The sequence below is a fragment of the Ascidiella aspersa genome, chromosome 5 (genome assembly GCF_963924565.1).
Source record: "Ascidiella aspersa chromosome 5, kaAscAspe10.2, whole genome shotgun sequence".
NCBI classification, from domain to species: domain Eukaryota; kingdom Metazoa; phylum Chordata; class Ascidiacea; order Phlebobranchia; family Ascidiidae; genus Ascidiella; species Ascidiella aspersa.
Window position 1 is genome coordinate 16,815,019 of NC_139451.1, and position 16,614 is coordinate 16,831,632.

At 35.4% G+C, this 16,614-nt stretch overlaps 1 protein-coding gene across 2 annotated transcripts; it reads left to right on the forward strand.

The window, feature by feature from the left end:
* Nucleotides 1–365: 365 nt before the first annotated feature.
* Nucleotides 366–16,366, forward strand: LOC146145133 (choline O-acetyltransferase-like). Of its 2 annotated transcripts, none has more exons than XM_083390789.1 (16): nt 366–505; nt 734–946; nt 1,399–1,517; nt 2,651–2,704; nt 3,565–3,745; nt 5,317–5,494; nt 6,935–7,079; nt 8,023–8,145; nt 8,429–8,527; nt 9,263–9,418; nt 11,909–12,059; nt 12,485–12,595; nt 13,113–13,202; nt 13,312–13,534; nt 13,665–13,862; nt 15,548–16,366. In XM_083390789.1, exons 1-16 carry the CDS (start codon nt 413–415, stop codon nt 15,751–15,753), a joined length of 2,340 nt encoding a protein of 779 aa, XP_083246915.1. In that variant the 5' UTR covers nt 366–412; the 3' UTR covers nt 15,754–16,366. The 2 variants fall into 2 exon arrangements, with proteins under 2 accessions (XP_083246915.1, XP_083246916.1); XM_083390790.1 differs by having other exon boundaries at nt 13,665–13,892; nt 15,548–15,668.
* The last annotated feature ends 248 nt before the right edge of the window (nt 16,367–16,614 follow it).

Below are 16,614 nucleotides of genomic sequence, written 5' to 3' on the forward strand. Positions count from 1 at the left end.
AATAATTTTAACTTTTTTACTACGATTAAGTGTAGGCTAGGCCATTTAAAGGTAAAGGAGTTTTGTAATAAATATTTACAAACAACAGTGAATGTAAATAATATTGTCATATAGGCTAGTATATACTGTCCTTTATAGAGGTCAAATCTTTTTTCGTCGGTCTAAGTTTTAAAAAAGTCCTATTCAGACATTGATTTTACATTTTTACAATTCACAGATGAGATCTAAATTACTTGAGTTTTATAAAGTTAGCAAATGCCACTAAAAACATGAAAAAAATATATAAATTTATGATTCGCTGTTAAAGATGGCCTTATACCCTTCATATGATAAAAAAAATCAAACCTCACGAATATTTTTCCAGAGCCTGGTGATTTGGAAACCTAAAGTAAAACTCAGTTAAGACGACAAAATGCCTGCTACAATAAAGAAACAGCACGTATCAAATCTGCGACGAAAGAACAGTAGGATCTTGGAAAATAATGTTAGCAAACTGCAGTATCCGGTGAGATTATAAAGTTATAGTTTACAATGTATTGAAAAAAAAATGTTTTGTTTGTCGATGTGAGATTTGAAAAAATGTAGACCCAGGAAAACTACGTCCCGCCAATAAATTTAATTTACCGGCTTAATTTCCATCAATTTTTTCATTAAAGTTACGTTCTTGTAATAAATGGTTATCTTAAGGGTCTCACCTTTAAACGATTTTTCATCTTTTTACTGTTTGTTTCAGCTACCACCCACCCCGGACGAGGTGACCTTGCCTAAACTGCCAGTACCGAGCCTACAAGAAACGATAGACAAATACCTTCTTTGCGTTAAACCGCTCGTTACTGAGACCCAGTTCGAGCAAACCAAAAAAGTTGCCGAGAAATTTATCCACAGCGGAGAAGGCGAAAAGATACAGATTAGGTTGCAAGAAGTCGCACAGACACGAGAAAACTGGGTAGCCTACAGTTCTTTATCAAATTATAATATTAAGCCTTTACAAATATATGACACTTTGATTTATTGCTTTAGACTTTTCTAGCAGCCCAACGTTTGATAAAATGAGGTGCGTTTTGCACTTTTGGCATTTGTATTTAAAAGTTAAAAACATAACGTTTTTTATAGAAATTTAACACTTTGTGTGAAATTGAGGCAACTTCTCGCAACCCCTAACACTCATCTCTCGACTCCCAGCTTATATAGATAATTTGGGGTAGAAAAGTAGATCAAGTCAAATCTATCGTGGGCCGCAATTTACCAGTGGTTTGTACATAACCACATCAGATTTCGATAGTAAATGTAAAGCGTCCTGTAGCCTAAATGTCAACACCACTCAACACAATCTGCGTGTATAAATGGCAGCGTTTATTTAATTGTAAAACCATATTGACCGAAATTATTGTATCTCAGGCTTACGAATGGTGGCTAAATGACATGTACTTGGACGCAAGAGTTCCCTTGCCGATCAACTCGAACCCAGGCATGGTACTGCCCAAACAGTCTTTTAAAGATCAAGAAAACATGTTAAGGTGAGCCATCCTCGTACAAAGTTTGAAGGTTTATTTTTTGGATTTCTAAAATTGTATGACATTTCGCACATATATGTAGTAATCAATAGGGTTATGCTTCTTCAGCTTCGACATGACAATTCACAAGCTTAAGGGGTTAGCGCAGTGGCGGACAAAATGTGTGTCGCGGCCCAAATGTGTTTTAATAAATTTTTAGTAAGCCGCGAGCCATTTTTATTTTATTGGGTTTTATCATGTGGTTGTCGACCGATTAATAGCCGTATACGTAGTACTATATTTTAAAGGATGGTGTGGCTAACCTTTTTAATTTTGGCTCATTGATCTTTCACAGGTGACCACCAGGCCATCGGCCATCTTCCCCTACCCCAAATTATACTCTTAGTCAAGTTTAACCATGTAAATACAAACTTTTAATTTTTAAGTTAAGGTGAAATTATAAAAAAAAAACTTGTGTGAGATTATTAATTTTAATTTGTTTTCATCGTCAGTGTTCGTATTAATGGGGCAAAAACTAGTTTTTCTAAATATTTTATGAGGACAAGTATTTCGTTCTTATTTCTACGATTTGAGCTTATTTCAACTACGGTGTCGTAGAAAAAAAAAACAATGTGCTTATTTGAAAGGAACGTGCTTATTTTTGTGTGCTTACTATGTCCAAGTTTATTTCTTAGGACTTTTCTTATCAGTTTGAGCCTTATGACCAGGGAGTAAAAACGTTTCCATTCATTCATTTATCGTAATAATTTTTAAGAAACAATGTTGTATTCTCACGTAATTACAATATATTGATTGTTCTATCCAAATTGTTCATCGCAGCCAACGGCGTTGTAGGCTAGTGGTTATGCATTCTAAGTAAGTAAATTTCAGCTTGGTAATGACATTTAAATCAAAGTTTAAAATGACAATTTTTATAAGTTTTTTTGCAAGTCATTGACTTAAGTCATAACAACACTAACTAATACTTCCCTAATCTGTATACCTTTTGTGAGTTTTATAACTTAGGTTTAATCTATCGGTTGAAGAACCCTGGGGTAGTGTAATTTAACCATGCCTTGCTGTCATTTTAATGCTGATTTTGAGATATTTTAGTCTCTGCAACTGATATATATATATATATATATTTATTTGTTCAGATATGCGTCGAAACTGGTTTCCGGTATTCTTGATTTCAAAGTCATCTTGGACGCGTAAGTTCAGTTTTACATAGTAGGATGTTAATTTACAAAAAAATAAACTGAAACTCGACCAAGTCAGTCGCTCTTTAAGGGCTATACTGAGAGATAAGAAATTGGTACACAAAAATAAGATTTCCGGAATTTTGTAAAGAGTCTTGGAATTAGTTTCGCTTTTTATTTCGCAGGGATAAACTTTTTTTAAATGGATAATAAACATAATATTTCATTAATATTTAATTTTTCACCTTTTCAATTTAAAATAAACAGGCCAGTTTTATATTCTTGTTTAATACAGAATACCACAGTTTCGCAAAAATTGCACCTTTAGTTTTGCTAAAACAAATTGTGTTTTTCGATAAGGTTTTAAATATTACAACTTCGACTTCATAGCAATGGGGCATTTAAAAATAGTTCTTGATTAGTTAGTATGGAAATATAGTTAACCTGTGCGAAAATATACCTAACCTGTGGGAAATTGCAACTCCCCCCACGATATGAGATGATATTTTTAAACTCTGAATGTAAAACAAATGATACAATATCACATTTTCTTGCCAATATAGTTTTATATACATGGTGCACCCCAGACAAGCCTCCAAATCCGTGTGTTGCAAATCGCTTAAATATAAATAAGTCTAACCTCCAATCACTAAGTTTTTGACACAGGGGTAATATATTTGAGTTTTACTTCCATCCAAATTTATAAGTTACAGGCCTATTATAATTGCCTGAGGCAAATTGCGTTACGCACTTAGTGGAAAACCAGAAAACAACCTGTAACATTTGCTTTACACCTTTAATTGCCACATACACTAATTTAGTAAAATAACCATTTCCGGTTGCGATTAAACATTTTATTTGCCGTGTCGCAGAAGAGCACTTCCAGTAGATGTCGCCAGAGGTCAGCTAGCGGGCCAGTGCCTCTGCATGGAACAGTATTACCGCCTTCTCTCCTCATACCGCCTCCCAGGGGTTGGAAGTGACAAGTTGGTCTCAGTAAAAGCGGACCCGATGGACGACAGCGAGCACGTACTAGTGATGTGCAACAACCAGGTGATGACAAGGACTATAAAGGATGGACGCGCGCAAAAAAATAATGTTTCCGGGAAATGACTTGATAAAAGAAAACGTTGCAATAGAACGAAATAAATTTGCGACAAAGGCGTCGAAATTCGTTTAGATTAGATGTGTCAAATTCAAGTTTTACTGAAAGAAACGTGAAATAATTTGAATAGTTGAGCGGGTCGCACAAGAAAAACTAACAAAACTAAAATTGTTTTGTAATGAATTATATTTTTTATATCTGCACTAGGCTTAATTTACAGTGTAGTTGTTGCATACATAGGTTTTATCCGCATGCATAAAAACAAAGTATAATAGAGTGGCGAACGTTTTTAACACAGAAAATAACTTCAAAAAACATTGAAAATACAAGGACTTTAATTTGCGCCGTTTCAAAAGCAGCTAATGTTGTTCAAAAGCAGGCCCACTTGAAACAGTATTTTAAACAACCGAGCGTAGTATGAGCCGCAGGTGCAAAAATGGAAATATTACTAAAATTTTCTTTTCAATACGGGAAAAAGTCCGTCGTTTTAAAGTGGCTGGACAAAAAAACAGCATGTTCAAAAGGTTTGCACATTTTTGAACTTTGCAACATTCGTCCAACTTCTTTTTTCTCTAAGCTGGATGGACATTTTGAAACTAAATGTTGTTAAATTTTTAAAAGAAAGTTTTCCGTTTAGAACTGTTAACGAGCTGCTGTGCTTGAAAATTATGGCAGTTAATTCGCAATAGAACATGGCTAAATTGTTATAAAACACAAAATTTGTAAATTTGTGTCGTGAAACTTCATGACTAAAACTATTTTTGCTTTACAAAGATTTCGCGCGCCTCACGAAACTGTCGTGGGGATCGCATGCCGACCCAAGTAGATTTTATTTATTTTAAACAGTTCTCGTTGTTGAAACTTAAACGTTTTATTCACGTTTTACAAATATATTGTTGTGTTAGTTGAGATTAAATCTTACCAAGATATTGGCTGCATGCATGTCGTGTTATATGACCGGAACAAAATACTTAACGGTAAATGAAAAATAAACCTTTTCATTGCACAAAATATAAAAAAATAAATGGTTTAAAGACAAAAAGTTTTAAGAGTAATAAAGTTGTTAACTTTATGCAAGCTTAAGGTATACGAAAATTATACTTTGCGCTTTTCCGCCACAAAATAATTGTGTTCGATCCTAAACCAATTGCTGTTTCAAGTGGTGACGCAATTTCGGTTGACGGGAGTGAGCAAAACTGGTTGCGCCACGTAGAACCAGCATTTCAAGTTTGACTCACGTAGATACCACATTGAATATTTAATTGCCTTCGATCGATCGTAATTCGTTTTTGCCGCTACTAAGTGGACGGCGTGGGCGTCCACTGACAAAAGTTAATGCGGCGTTTTTTTGTAGATCTTTAGACATAACAATTAACCTTTACAAAATAATATAAAATCTCAACACCGAAAACTGTATTTTGTTTATCTTGCGAGCAGCCATCACGTTTTTGTTTTTTCAAGATTGACGTAGCCTATAACCTAACACACTGGCGTCACACGACTATTTGGTTTTCTGCAGCTTTTCGTACTTCCAATTAGTGAAGACGGCGTTCGATTGAGCGAGGCAGACTTCCAAGTCCAACTAGGTAAGATTTTGCACGACGCGAACAACTGCCAGTCGCATGATTCACCAGTGGGAGTGCTGACCTCGCTTAATAGGGATGACTGGGCAGAGGCGAGGGAGGAACTTATTAAGGGTAAGCGATAGGAGTTATATCACTTATAACGTAGTATAGGGTTCCCGGCTAAACGATTCACGTATTTTGTTCAAACCTTGGGACAAGTGTCTCATGTATTTCAACTATAACAATGGCATAACGCTTCTTGAACTATGCAGGATTATAAATAACACTGGGAGTTTAAATAACAAATATAAGTAAACATAATTGAAGAAATATTTTAAAAAGTAAATAAATGCTGTTATAGAAAAAAACTAATAAATATCTCAAAAATTTATAACAGGGGTATTGTATCCCACGGGCAAAATGTGGCTCGAAGAGAAAAAATGGGTGCCCCGCGAGCGACCTTAATACTCGAGTAATTTTATGGTCCACAAAAATAAAATATGTTAAACACCAATTTAGTTCCCCAATTTTTATTTGTAAATCACTACGAATAACAGCACTAATAATGCTTGATAAGTTGTCTCTCAGTTAAAATTGCTCCAGCGGCATTTGTTAGCCACATGGATGAGCATTTTTATCAAACAAGGTCTCCTCATCTATCAGTACTGATCATTAGTCGCTGAAAATGCGATTTGATAGTCGCTGAAAATGCAAATGACCTGATCCAGATCACAACTTCATGCGGATATTTGGCCCATCAGTATAAAATGTTGCACAATCCTGATTTATGTAAAATACAGAAGTTTGTTCTCAACGGCGCTCTTAAGAAATATCTTAATGATGCAAAATTAAAAGTTCCGGTAAAATCTGTATTTGGTACATAGCACATGTAAAATATCTTCTTTATTTACCAAGTAATTTCCTTTTTTCACGAAGCCAATCCACCGTTTCCTTTTAATGTATTTAAACTAGGTTTTCAGTTGCATATTTGTGCAGTACATCGAAAGACATCCTCGGGTTTCTTAAGGTTACCTGTTAAAACAGTGTCGGTTATGACGTATACTTTGTGACGTCACCTCTGAAAATGACATGCGTTTTAGTAAAAAAAAACTATCGTTTCGGTAAGAAAATCTTTCTTATTTCACCCCTGCTCTAAATTGATTCTTATAGTTGTCTACATTTTGCCACACAGGAAATCGGATATTGTGATGCAAAAGGGATCTTTTGCACCACGCAGCGACGTCACTTGGCGTAAAATATCGCCCGCAAAGTGAACTGAAGTTGCAAAAGTAGAAAAGCTTTTCGTTACCCAAACAAGAGCAACGATGCTAGAACGGTTGTGCCCTGTAGTCTCTCCCTCTTTTTACTGCTGTAGATTTTATTCAGGACGCTTGTATTTTATTCTGACAGGTTCACGATTTATTCACACAGGGTTAGGTCCTATTCTGACAAGCTTATGTCTTACTTTTCGTGGTGGTTACTTCGTCGAGCTAGAGTTAAGTTTGGTGGTAGGCCTAATGCTGCGAGTTTAATTTTATTTTATGGACTGGATTTCCTTTTATATTTTTGTAGATCACGTGAATCGCCTTTCATTGGATGCAGTGGAAAGATGTGTTTTCGTGCTCTGTCTTGACCGATCAGTGAACGCAAAAAATGACGTCACAATGGCTAAACAGATGCTCTACGGTAGTGGGTCAAAGTGGAACAGTTGTAACAGGTCGATTCTAAATAGTGTATACCTCAAAGAGTCTCTAGAGCAGTGGTTCTTAAACTGGGTGGCGCGCCCCCCTTGGGGGCGTGTGAGGTTCACAAGGGGGCGCGAAATTGACAAACTCTGTATGATACTGACTAAACATTAAGGCGAAGTGATATTTCCCTACTACTTATATTCAAATTAAACATTTGGTATCCAAAAAACAGTTACATCCTTCGCCTTAATGCAACTAACCTGGAAATAAATTTGCTGTTATGTTTTTTAATTTTGAAACAAGGTGGGCGCGAGTTTTGTTAAAACTGTAAAAGGGGGGCGTGTCTCAAAAAAGTTTAAGACCCACTGCTCTAGAGTCTGAAGTTTAGACCGTGGTTATTCAACATTTGGTTTGTATAGCACAACAAAAAAAAAATCGCAGAACACTGGTTTCAAAACACATAATTACAAAGCCTACACTGCAATCCATTTTTAACTTCTTATTACACGGAAAAACAATAAAAAGTAAAACTTTAGTATTTATAGTTAACTAACTGATATTTCGGTTGTAAGTCTTTCATGGTTATTTGCATGCCGTGTCCTTTGTGAATTAGTAAGGTTACGTTATAAAGTTACAAGAAAGTGTGGCCGCGCACTTAAAAAATCTCTTGAGCCACACTAATATTATGCCACACAAACTTCAAGAATCACTGATTAGAGTCTTGGAACCTTGCTTCTAACAACTAAAATACGCTCTTGTTATTGTGTATGATATTGTATGACAACCACCACTCATTAACGCCACTAATTGTGTTATAGTATTACGAAGAAAAAGCTGTGGTGTCAAACATTTATAACCATTCAGTGACTTTACATCAAGATTATCAAACTATTTTCAGAAAATAGAAGGTCATTTGTATTTTTAGTGGTATGGACAACAATTTTGAAATAATTAAATTAAATTTCTCAAAAGGTGGTACGACAAAACCATTCAGATAATAATAAGCGCGGACGGCAACATCGGTTTGTCATATGAGCATTCTGCATCAGAAGGAATTGCTGTGACTGCTCTGATAGAACATCTTATCAAATACGTGTAAGTTACGTATGAAAAACCTTTCTGAAAAAATGAGTTGTTTAAATGGCAAAACAGCTAAAACTTGTGTGTGGCCTTTACAAATCCCTTATTTAAATGTTTCTGTGGCGCTGCTAAATTACTTAATGGCAAAAGTTTTCTATTATGTTTAAATACTGTTTCGTTTCGTAAGAACTTTCAGTTTACAGGTGTCTTCCTAAAAACTTCATTTCGACCATGAGTGCAAAACATATAAATGCGCATTAAGAAATTCCTCGTTTAACCATACAATTTTTTGTTTAAGGTCTATACAAGATAGTAAGGGCCTGTACAGATCAAATTCAATTAAGAAGCTGTCTACGCCGAGACATCTCAAGTGGAAACTCTGCGACTCCATTAAAAAGTTAGATACAGTTGCGCTCCTTTGTTTAAAAAATAGTTAAACTTAGGGATGTCCGTACTTGACATTTCATTCTGATACACATATTTTGGACAAAAAGTGTCGCAATCCGATGCGATGCCAACTGACCTCATTACTTTACTCAAACAAGCAAAAAAGTAAAAATTGTAATGTTAAAAGGTCGTCACTTTCCAGTTTATTTGGCTAAAACTATCTTAAGGGTTACGAAATTTAGTTATCTTTATATGTTAACCTAATTTGACTTGATAAATTTACCTTCAAGGTGTAAAAGCTACCTTTGATTTCAAATCGAGGCTGAAATATTTACATTAATTTTTTATTGGTTCGGCACCGATTCCATCGTATTAGAAAAGTATGCCGACACTATCACTTGGCATCGGGTATCGGCTCGGAACCAATAGTTTTGGACATCCCTGCACTTTTAGAAAATAGAGAATATTGCGTCATTTCTACGTAAATTGACGAAACTTTATGAAACGTAAATATTATATTGTTAAATAACAATAAATTATTCAATAAATTTAATTAATATTTAAAGAAAATTAAACAATTGGGATATATTTTTACAAAATTGTGCTTTTGTTAGGTCTACAAATAATTATTATTATAATTAAAATAGGCTATCATTTAAAAGTTACTCAAAAGAAAAACGTTATAAGTACCGGTATGTTGCGTTATGCAATTTTTCACACATTGAACTACGTAAAAACGTTTCAGGTACATAAGTGTTGCGCAATCTCGAATGCAGGACACTGCCGACAACCTAGACCTTGAAATATTGCGCTTCAGTGATTATGGAAAAAGCTTTATCAAACGGCAAAACATAAGCCCAGACGCTTTCGTCCAGGTGGCACTGCAACTCACATACTACAAGTAAGAAAAATCATTTATAAATATATTTATTTATCAGGCCATGCTATACTGGCCTGGACGTCCTGCAATAGGATAAACGGTTGAAATTAATTTCTTATATGTTTTTGAACTTACTGGCTAATGAACTAGCCCAGTGGTTCTCTACAAGTTTGTTTTTTCTTTTTGCTCCGTACGTTACAAACTCAAACCCTGTCCATTCCCCACTAACAAAACACACAAAGTGGTCCACATTTTTTTAGTTCATTTTTCAGTTGCCTGCTGACACCCTACAGTAAAACAGACGACCAAACGAAGTTTTTGCAGTTTTACGATCTTCCGTAAACATCTGAAGCCTCTTGAAATACTTGGCGATTTGCCTCGGTTAACACTTCTTATCGCAGATAATCTACGACAGTGGTTCTCAACGTTTTTGTTCTGGCAAAGCCTTTTTCTATAATTTGCGCGAGTTCGTTTAAAAACATTTTATTTTAATTTAGAAATTTCGATTGTATAATTTAAGACATTTATTTTGTGCATATGGTCTAAATTCCGGTTACTGACTATTTATAGTAACTTCTGAAAGTGCAAGGGTAAAATAATCAGATAAACTTGCGGCACACCTAGCAAGGTTTTGTGGCAGACATGTAGCAGAAGCTATGTCTTCACTTCATAAGTGGCTGTCTTGTGAAGAAACAATAGACGAATATGGACCTAATAGAGTTAGGTTAGACCAGCGGTTCCCAAACTGGGGTCTACGGACCAAATGGGGTCCGTACGGCAGTTTCGGAGGGTCCGCAAGAGAATTATTTTTTAGGTTTTTCCACATAGGCTTTAGCGAATGTTTTTAAACATTATCTGTCATCATTATTAGTCTTAGTTATGCTTTATTTTTCGATTATATAGCGTGTTTTGATGTTTCTCGTGATATCATAAAGAACTATGCTGTACTACCTGCTATCAGCGAATCGTTCGCAATAGTTAGAAAGTTGTTACATTAGAAAAAATCGTGACTGCACTAGTGTACTAAGAAACATGGGTCAACTGACCCTTGAATTTGTATAGGGCCGCGAAATATTCAAATAATTCCAAAGGGTCCACAAGGCAAAATTTTTAGAAAAGTTTGGAAACTGCTGGGTTTGACGGTTTACAACATCAGTCATTATAACGAAAAAAAACTTTTTTGCTTTTCTAACAATTTAAAAACCTAAAGGTTATGTCATCAACTTTTTCTTTTTTTTTTCCATTTTGATTGTTTCATACGTAGTGTCATTTAGTGGTGGGTTCCACTAAGTAAGTAATTTATTACTGTACGTTAAAAAACATCACGTACGTACGTACGTACGTGTTACTTACTGGAGTAATCTTCGTATAACTTACTATTTTTGAATAAATCACTTTTAAAAAAGCTTAGAAAGGAAGACTATTTTCATTCAAAGTGATGAGAAGCTTTAAATCTTATAGTAGTTTACAACATTTACTTGAATTACTTGTAATTTATGCTTTACTTGAATTTTTGTACTTGAACACAGCCCTAGTCCTACTTGCTAAAACTTACATAGGCTATGTTAACATTTGTTAGTAATTAACAGGGTTGGCCAAGATTTTTTTGCCTATAGGTTAACGCAGTGGTTCTCAACCTTTTAGTGTGTTTTCACTTGTTTTACTACTCCACGTTAATAACCAATACAGCCATTTGAGTTAGACGAAGTCTAACGAATTAAAACACTTACTTTTTATTAATTCAACAAATCATGGAGTCATTTTACTTTAAATTAGGAGTCTTTTACTTTAAATAAGTTAGTTCGTCATTGCAAAACTTTTTCTGAAAATGGAGCCATAACTTTTGTTATGAAACGTCAGCTTCATTGCAGTCGTAAAAGAGAAATATTTTTTTAAACTTAACAAGCAAGTGAGATTCGTCATAACGAAGGTTTGCACTTTGCCGCGAAATAAATTAAACTATTTATAACAAAAAAGATTTGAATGGCGAGTAGGCAAAGTAGAATCAAAAGGTATTCTAAAACAATTAAGTTTCAAATCTAGAGTAACGAATCTAACGCCCTTTAAAAAAGGCGAAATCTCCGCACATGGCATTGCACATTTGCTCGCCCAACAACATTTGATGGACACTTAATAATCAGGCGACAGTTATCGAAAAGTTATTTCTCCCGAAAAAACACTAACGCCACGTTAATAAGGCTACACGAAGCTGCACAATATAACTGTTTCGCCGTCTTGCCAATCGCGTATGTACGACAAGGCATAACTTTCCGCAATAAAATGAACAAACTTTATCGGTTCCCCTTACCCTAAATAAACGGCAGATTTGAATTCAATAGCAATTTGGATTCGAATTAAAAAAAACACAAATTTAACTTTGGGGGGAGCACGGTTGAGAAACCCTGGGTTAATAACGTATAACATTCCCACGGAAAGTCTTCTTTTAACTGCTGATATAGCAAGCATCTTTTGAGTCGAAAATATGGTTTGTTCAAAATATTTTCTTTTTAGGCTTTACCAACGCTTGGTGTCAACATACGAGAGCGCTTCCACTCGACGATTTCGCAAAGGTAGGGTGGACAACATTCGTGCAGCCACATTGCAAGCACTGGATTTCGCTAAAAGTCTAACTGAACCAGACGAGGGAGGAAAAATAAAAGTTGTAAGTCCGTCTGTATATTGCATTTTTATTTAAGATAGAAGACCTTATTAAAAAATGTTTGACGTAATCATTTAAAGGCCGTAGAAGGGTGATCTAAACCCGGTATGAAGCGATCCAAATTTGTCGGTTGTGGTTTAGTAATTCGTACTTTTGACAAACATAATATAACAATATCCTAAATGTACCGACATAACACTTCAGCCTATTTATTCAACAATAGATACATATTTTCATGGACATTAGAAGTTCGTACTCCACCAAGTTAGTTGAAGAATTAAACCATACTTTAACAAGTGCATAACATAACCATGCCACAGTAATTATTAGGAGTTTTTAATGTTACTTATATGATATATAATTTCACATAGTCGCCATGAGGCCTTATGTTTTCTACGTGACATTTTAGGGTTCGCTTTGATTTGCAGGATGCAAAAAAGATGCTCTTGTTACGTCGGGCGGTAAAGGCGCAAACCGACATCACGATCGCAGCCATTACTGGACATGGGATCGATTGTCATTTGCTTGGCCTTAAAAAGGTATTTCTTTTCACATTCTTAAATGTTTAATTTCTGAATTCACTTTTCGTTTACTTTAGTTTAAGTCACAATGTATATTCTTATTGCGTTCTCCGCCACCGTTTGAATGTATAGTATATAGTTTAAATGAAGGTTAAGATGATATACCTTGGGTGATTTTAATTAACTTAATCCTACTTTATTTGGACGTAATTGTGAACGAGTCATAGAAAAAATTAACAAATAAAATATACAATAGGTCCCCAAATATGGCATTATTTTTATTACGAACCATTCTGTATGGTATCGTACTTTTACCTAAATTAAAGTAAAGTTTAAGTTTTTAACAGTATAGCTTAATGGTTTAGACTCAAAAGTCATTTTAATAGTTGTTTATCATAAGCCAATTCTAAATAAAACTTTGTTTTCCTGCACAAGAGGTACTTTTTAAGAAATTCTTTCAAACGTCGTTTTTGGCATTAATTTATCAGCAAACAGTCTCTGTTAACAAGTTAAAACACAGTGTATTTTGAAACAGATGGCGGAAGACATGAAGTTACAAGAGCCAGACATCTTTAAAGACCCGTCCTATGCACTTTGTAATTACTTCCAAATGTCAACAAGCCAGGTAGGCTAAACCTAAACTAGTTTGACATAACACTTTATGATATTGGTCGGTTGTTTTAAAAAGTGCTCTTGACTAAACAGAATAAAGTGCTAACCGTTTTCCAAATTAGATTCCGACCAAGACAGATTCGTTTATGTGCTACGGCGCCGTAGTCCCCGACGGATACGGGGTGTCTTACAATCCGCATGACGACTCCATCACATTCTGTTTGTCGTCCTTCCGAAGTTGTTCGAGCACCTCCTCGGAAAAGTTTGCGACAACTTTGCGCGAATCCTTGCAGGTGATGAAAGATATTTGTCAGCGCTGGAACCGACGGAGGTCTTCGAGTTTGGGTAAGAGATTTCTTAATCAAACAAATGTTTTCTATTTTGATGTACTAAATACATTTCCTAAATGGCAATTGCGACCATAAACAAACTGTGAGTAGCGAGCACCAATCAAAGTCTAAATTCCTTCGCCTAGAGCACTTATCCATGCCGCGCAAACTCTCGCTTCATCAGTCAATCAACATACGTTCGTTTTCGATCGAGGGCGACCACATGCGGGAAAAATCTGTCACGGAACAAAATGATGACGTCGTTCGGTCCTCGACTCTCCGGAAGTACTTTGCTGAACAACGTAGCGTCACTTCCTCTCAACTCCTGCCTCGCAAAATAACAAGTGAGATTTAGTTCTCGCGCTTACCAGAAGGTTTGTGTAAAGGAATATATTTTGTTGATTTTTTAATTGATCTACCCAGAATTAATATGGGGCTGCTATGAAAACTATAGCGCGACTCTACACGGTTTACTAGTATAGCCTAATATTTCAGGAGCGTTTTTAGAATTGGATTTATGAACGGTTAAATTTTTTTAACAGATTACTATATTTAGTGATTTCAAGTGTTGTCAGAAAATAAATGACCAGAAGAAACTTTGTCTTCTGATCGCTTTGCCAAGAAAACAGGATTGAATTTTTCATCACTAAAAAGATTAGTTTTCTGGAACAATATATGGCATCTGGTGTGCCCCGAAACAATGCCAGAGGTGTCCCCAGCGACATCTGAACGTTTCACTTGCTTTTTTTCCCAAAAATGCTGTCTAAAACTCACCTTTAATATGGGAAACTAACAGTATACGAAGGAGATGGTTTCTACACAAAAGGAAATGTGTCAAATACAATTAACTCGTGGTACAATTTCGAATATCATGCTTACCAACTATTTGGGGATCTGGTAAAAAATACATGAGCGCATCGTAATTGGTAAAACTATGTAACGAATATTTTTAAATCAAAGCTCACAAATGGAAATTGCGTGTGGAACAAGTAACAGACCTAATAACTATTCAATTTGTTTAAGTCATTGATACCAGCTTAAAAAAAAAATGCAGGAAATATCATTTGTTCGACTTTCTATCGGTTATCATAGAAACAGTATACACAAATCTCGGTCATTTTCACCGTTACGGTACAACAAAATAAAATCCTTCTTATGTCGTTAACGTCTTACTGTTTTGTTTAAATTGACTGACATGAGCTTAAAAACAATGCAGGAAATACCATTGGCCTATCATCGACCTACCCGTGGGTTATTATATATATATAATAGCATAGAAACAGGGTGTTTAAATATCTCCACAATTTTTGCATTTGCAACAACAAACTTATATTTGTGAGCCAAAAAATCTACTAAACAACATTTTATACTAAATTTCTTTAAGATAAGCTATCTCAGTTTATCTAAGATAGGCCACTGCTTGTTCTAACATTTACCAAGATACGGTACCTGGTGTGGTCCTCTTAAGATAACTTTCTGACTATCGGGTATCCACACGCTTAAAATCTATAAAACGTCTGTGTAAAATGATAGGCATTTTAGGTCTTACAACGACATTTTTTTAAGCGGTAAGGTGCAGAATGCATTTTCGAATTTAATTTAAAAATGCCATTTAGTATAGCTTTTATTATACCTGGTCATGAATTGCGAGGGGTAAGCAAGTCCCGCGCATTTGATCGATTTGAGACTTTTCAGGGGGAGGTAAAACGTCAAATTATGACATTTTCTAAACTTGACAATTTTGCCGTTTTGGTCCATATATCCATAAACGGTGCCTGGGGTTTACCGCACTTTTAGGAATATATATTTTTGCAGGTGCACCGCAGAGAATTTAAACCTTTTGCTGAAGCGCAAGTGACAAAAAGCCTTCTGGCGTAGACTTTTCTAAATGCTAAATATCCTGTTACGCACGTTAAGCATAATAGATTCAATAAAAAAGGGTGTTACAGTCTCAACCTGATTTAAACCCTTGAAATAAGCCTAAAATGTTTGCGGAAGTCGCAATCAAGTAAATGACAATTCTGTTTAGTCGATCGCATTCCTGGCCCGTTCTGCAACCGACTGCCGAGGACCAATCGATTTAAGCTGAACCGGCGTTTCAGCGACTTGGCTATCAACAGGTCGCTGGTTCGATACCCGGGTGAACATGGACATCAAGTTGCGATAGGCGAACCTCAGGTTTCTGCGGAGTTAATAGAAATGCTCACGCAACAAAGACAGGTAGTGTTATTGTAATTTCATCGGTGTTATGTTATTATTAAATGAAAATAACTGCTGCACTGAATTAACTTCGTTTGACAGCTACGTAAAAACAACTAAGATTCTGTAAAGTAAATTTTTGTTATCAAGAAAGCTCGTCATGTGTGATACCGGTTTCGTCAAGGTAAACTGTAAGTATTTTGTTACAAGGATGCTTCTGTTTCTCCACCTGTTAATGTCAATATTTTTTTTGTTTTCGTGCTTGGTGACATATATTTGCTTTTAAAATGCCGTCCCTGCTGTTGCTTGCGAACTGTGATATAGTTTTACTTTATTATGCTGTCGATACCTCAGTTTTATTTTTGTCGATGTTTCTGTTCTTCTCTGAAGTGTTTATTACGTAAAACAAGGCATATTTGTTTAAGTCAACTTATAATTCATAAATTTTACGTATATCAAAGTGCAATGGGAACTGTTTACCATAAGAGTGACATGTGCATATATCTATATATTTGTTTATATCGCTATTTCATTTACCTATTTTTGTATTCCTTTAATATGTATTAGTGTGCAATGTGCATGCTGAACGTCTGGTCTTGTATGAAACATGTCGTGCAGTTCGAATGGCAAACAATAAAACACGGACTATACCGGGATTTTTAACAGTCAAATCAAATGCAAAACCGTTTTTCTTTTTAATTGAAGGAATTCTATTAACAACACATACAGAAAGAAAGTTAAACTTAAGATATTCACATGACTATTGATATCTGTCCAAAAAAGTTAAACAAATAATTACCCCAAAAGTTGACTGGTCGCGGTTGGGCTTTCCAAGTCGGCGCTCCTGGCAACTGGTCAAAGTGAACAAATAAACTAAACTCATTAGGACGTTTATTG

Excerpts from the sequence above, each read along its gene's own strand:
- LOC146145133 (XM_083390789.1), top strand. The coding sequence starts at position 413 with ATGCCTGCTACAATAAAGAAACAGCACGTATCAAATCTGCGACGAAAG. Across the intron at positions 12,060-12,484 it reads AGGGAGGAAAAATAAAAGTT|GATGCAAAAAAGATGCTCTT; the intron begins GTAAGTCCGTCT and ends TTTGATTTGCAG. Across the intron at positions 13,863-15,547 it reads CCTGCCTCGCAAAATAACAA|TCGATCGCATTCCTGGCCCG; the intron begins GTGAGATTTAGT and ends AATTCTGTTTAG.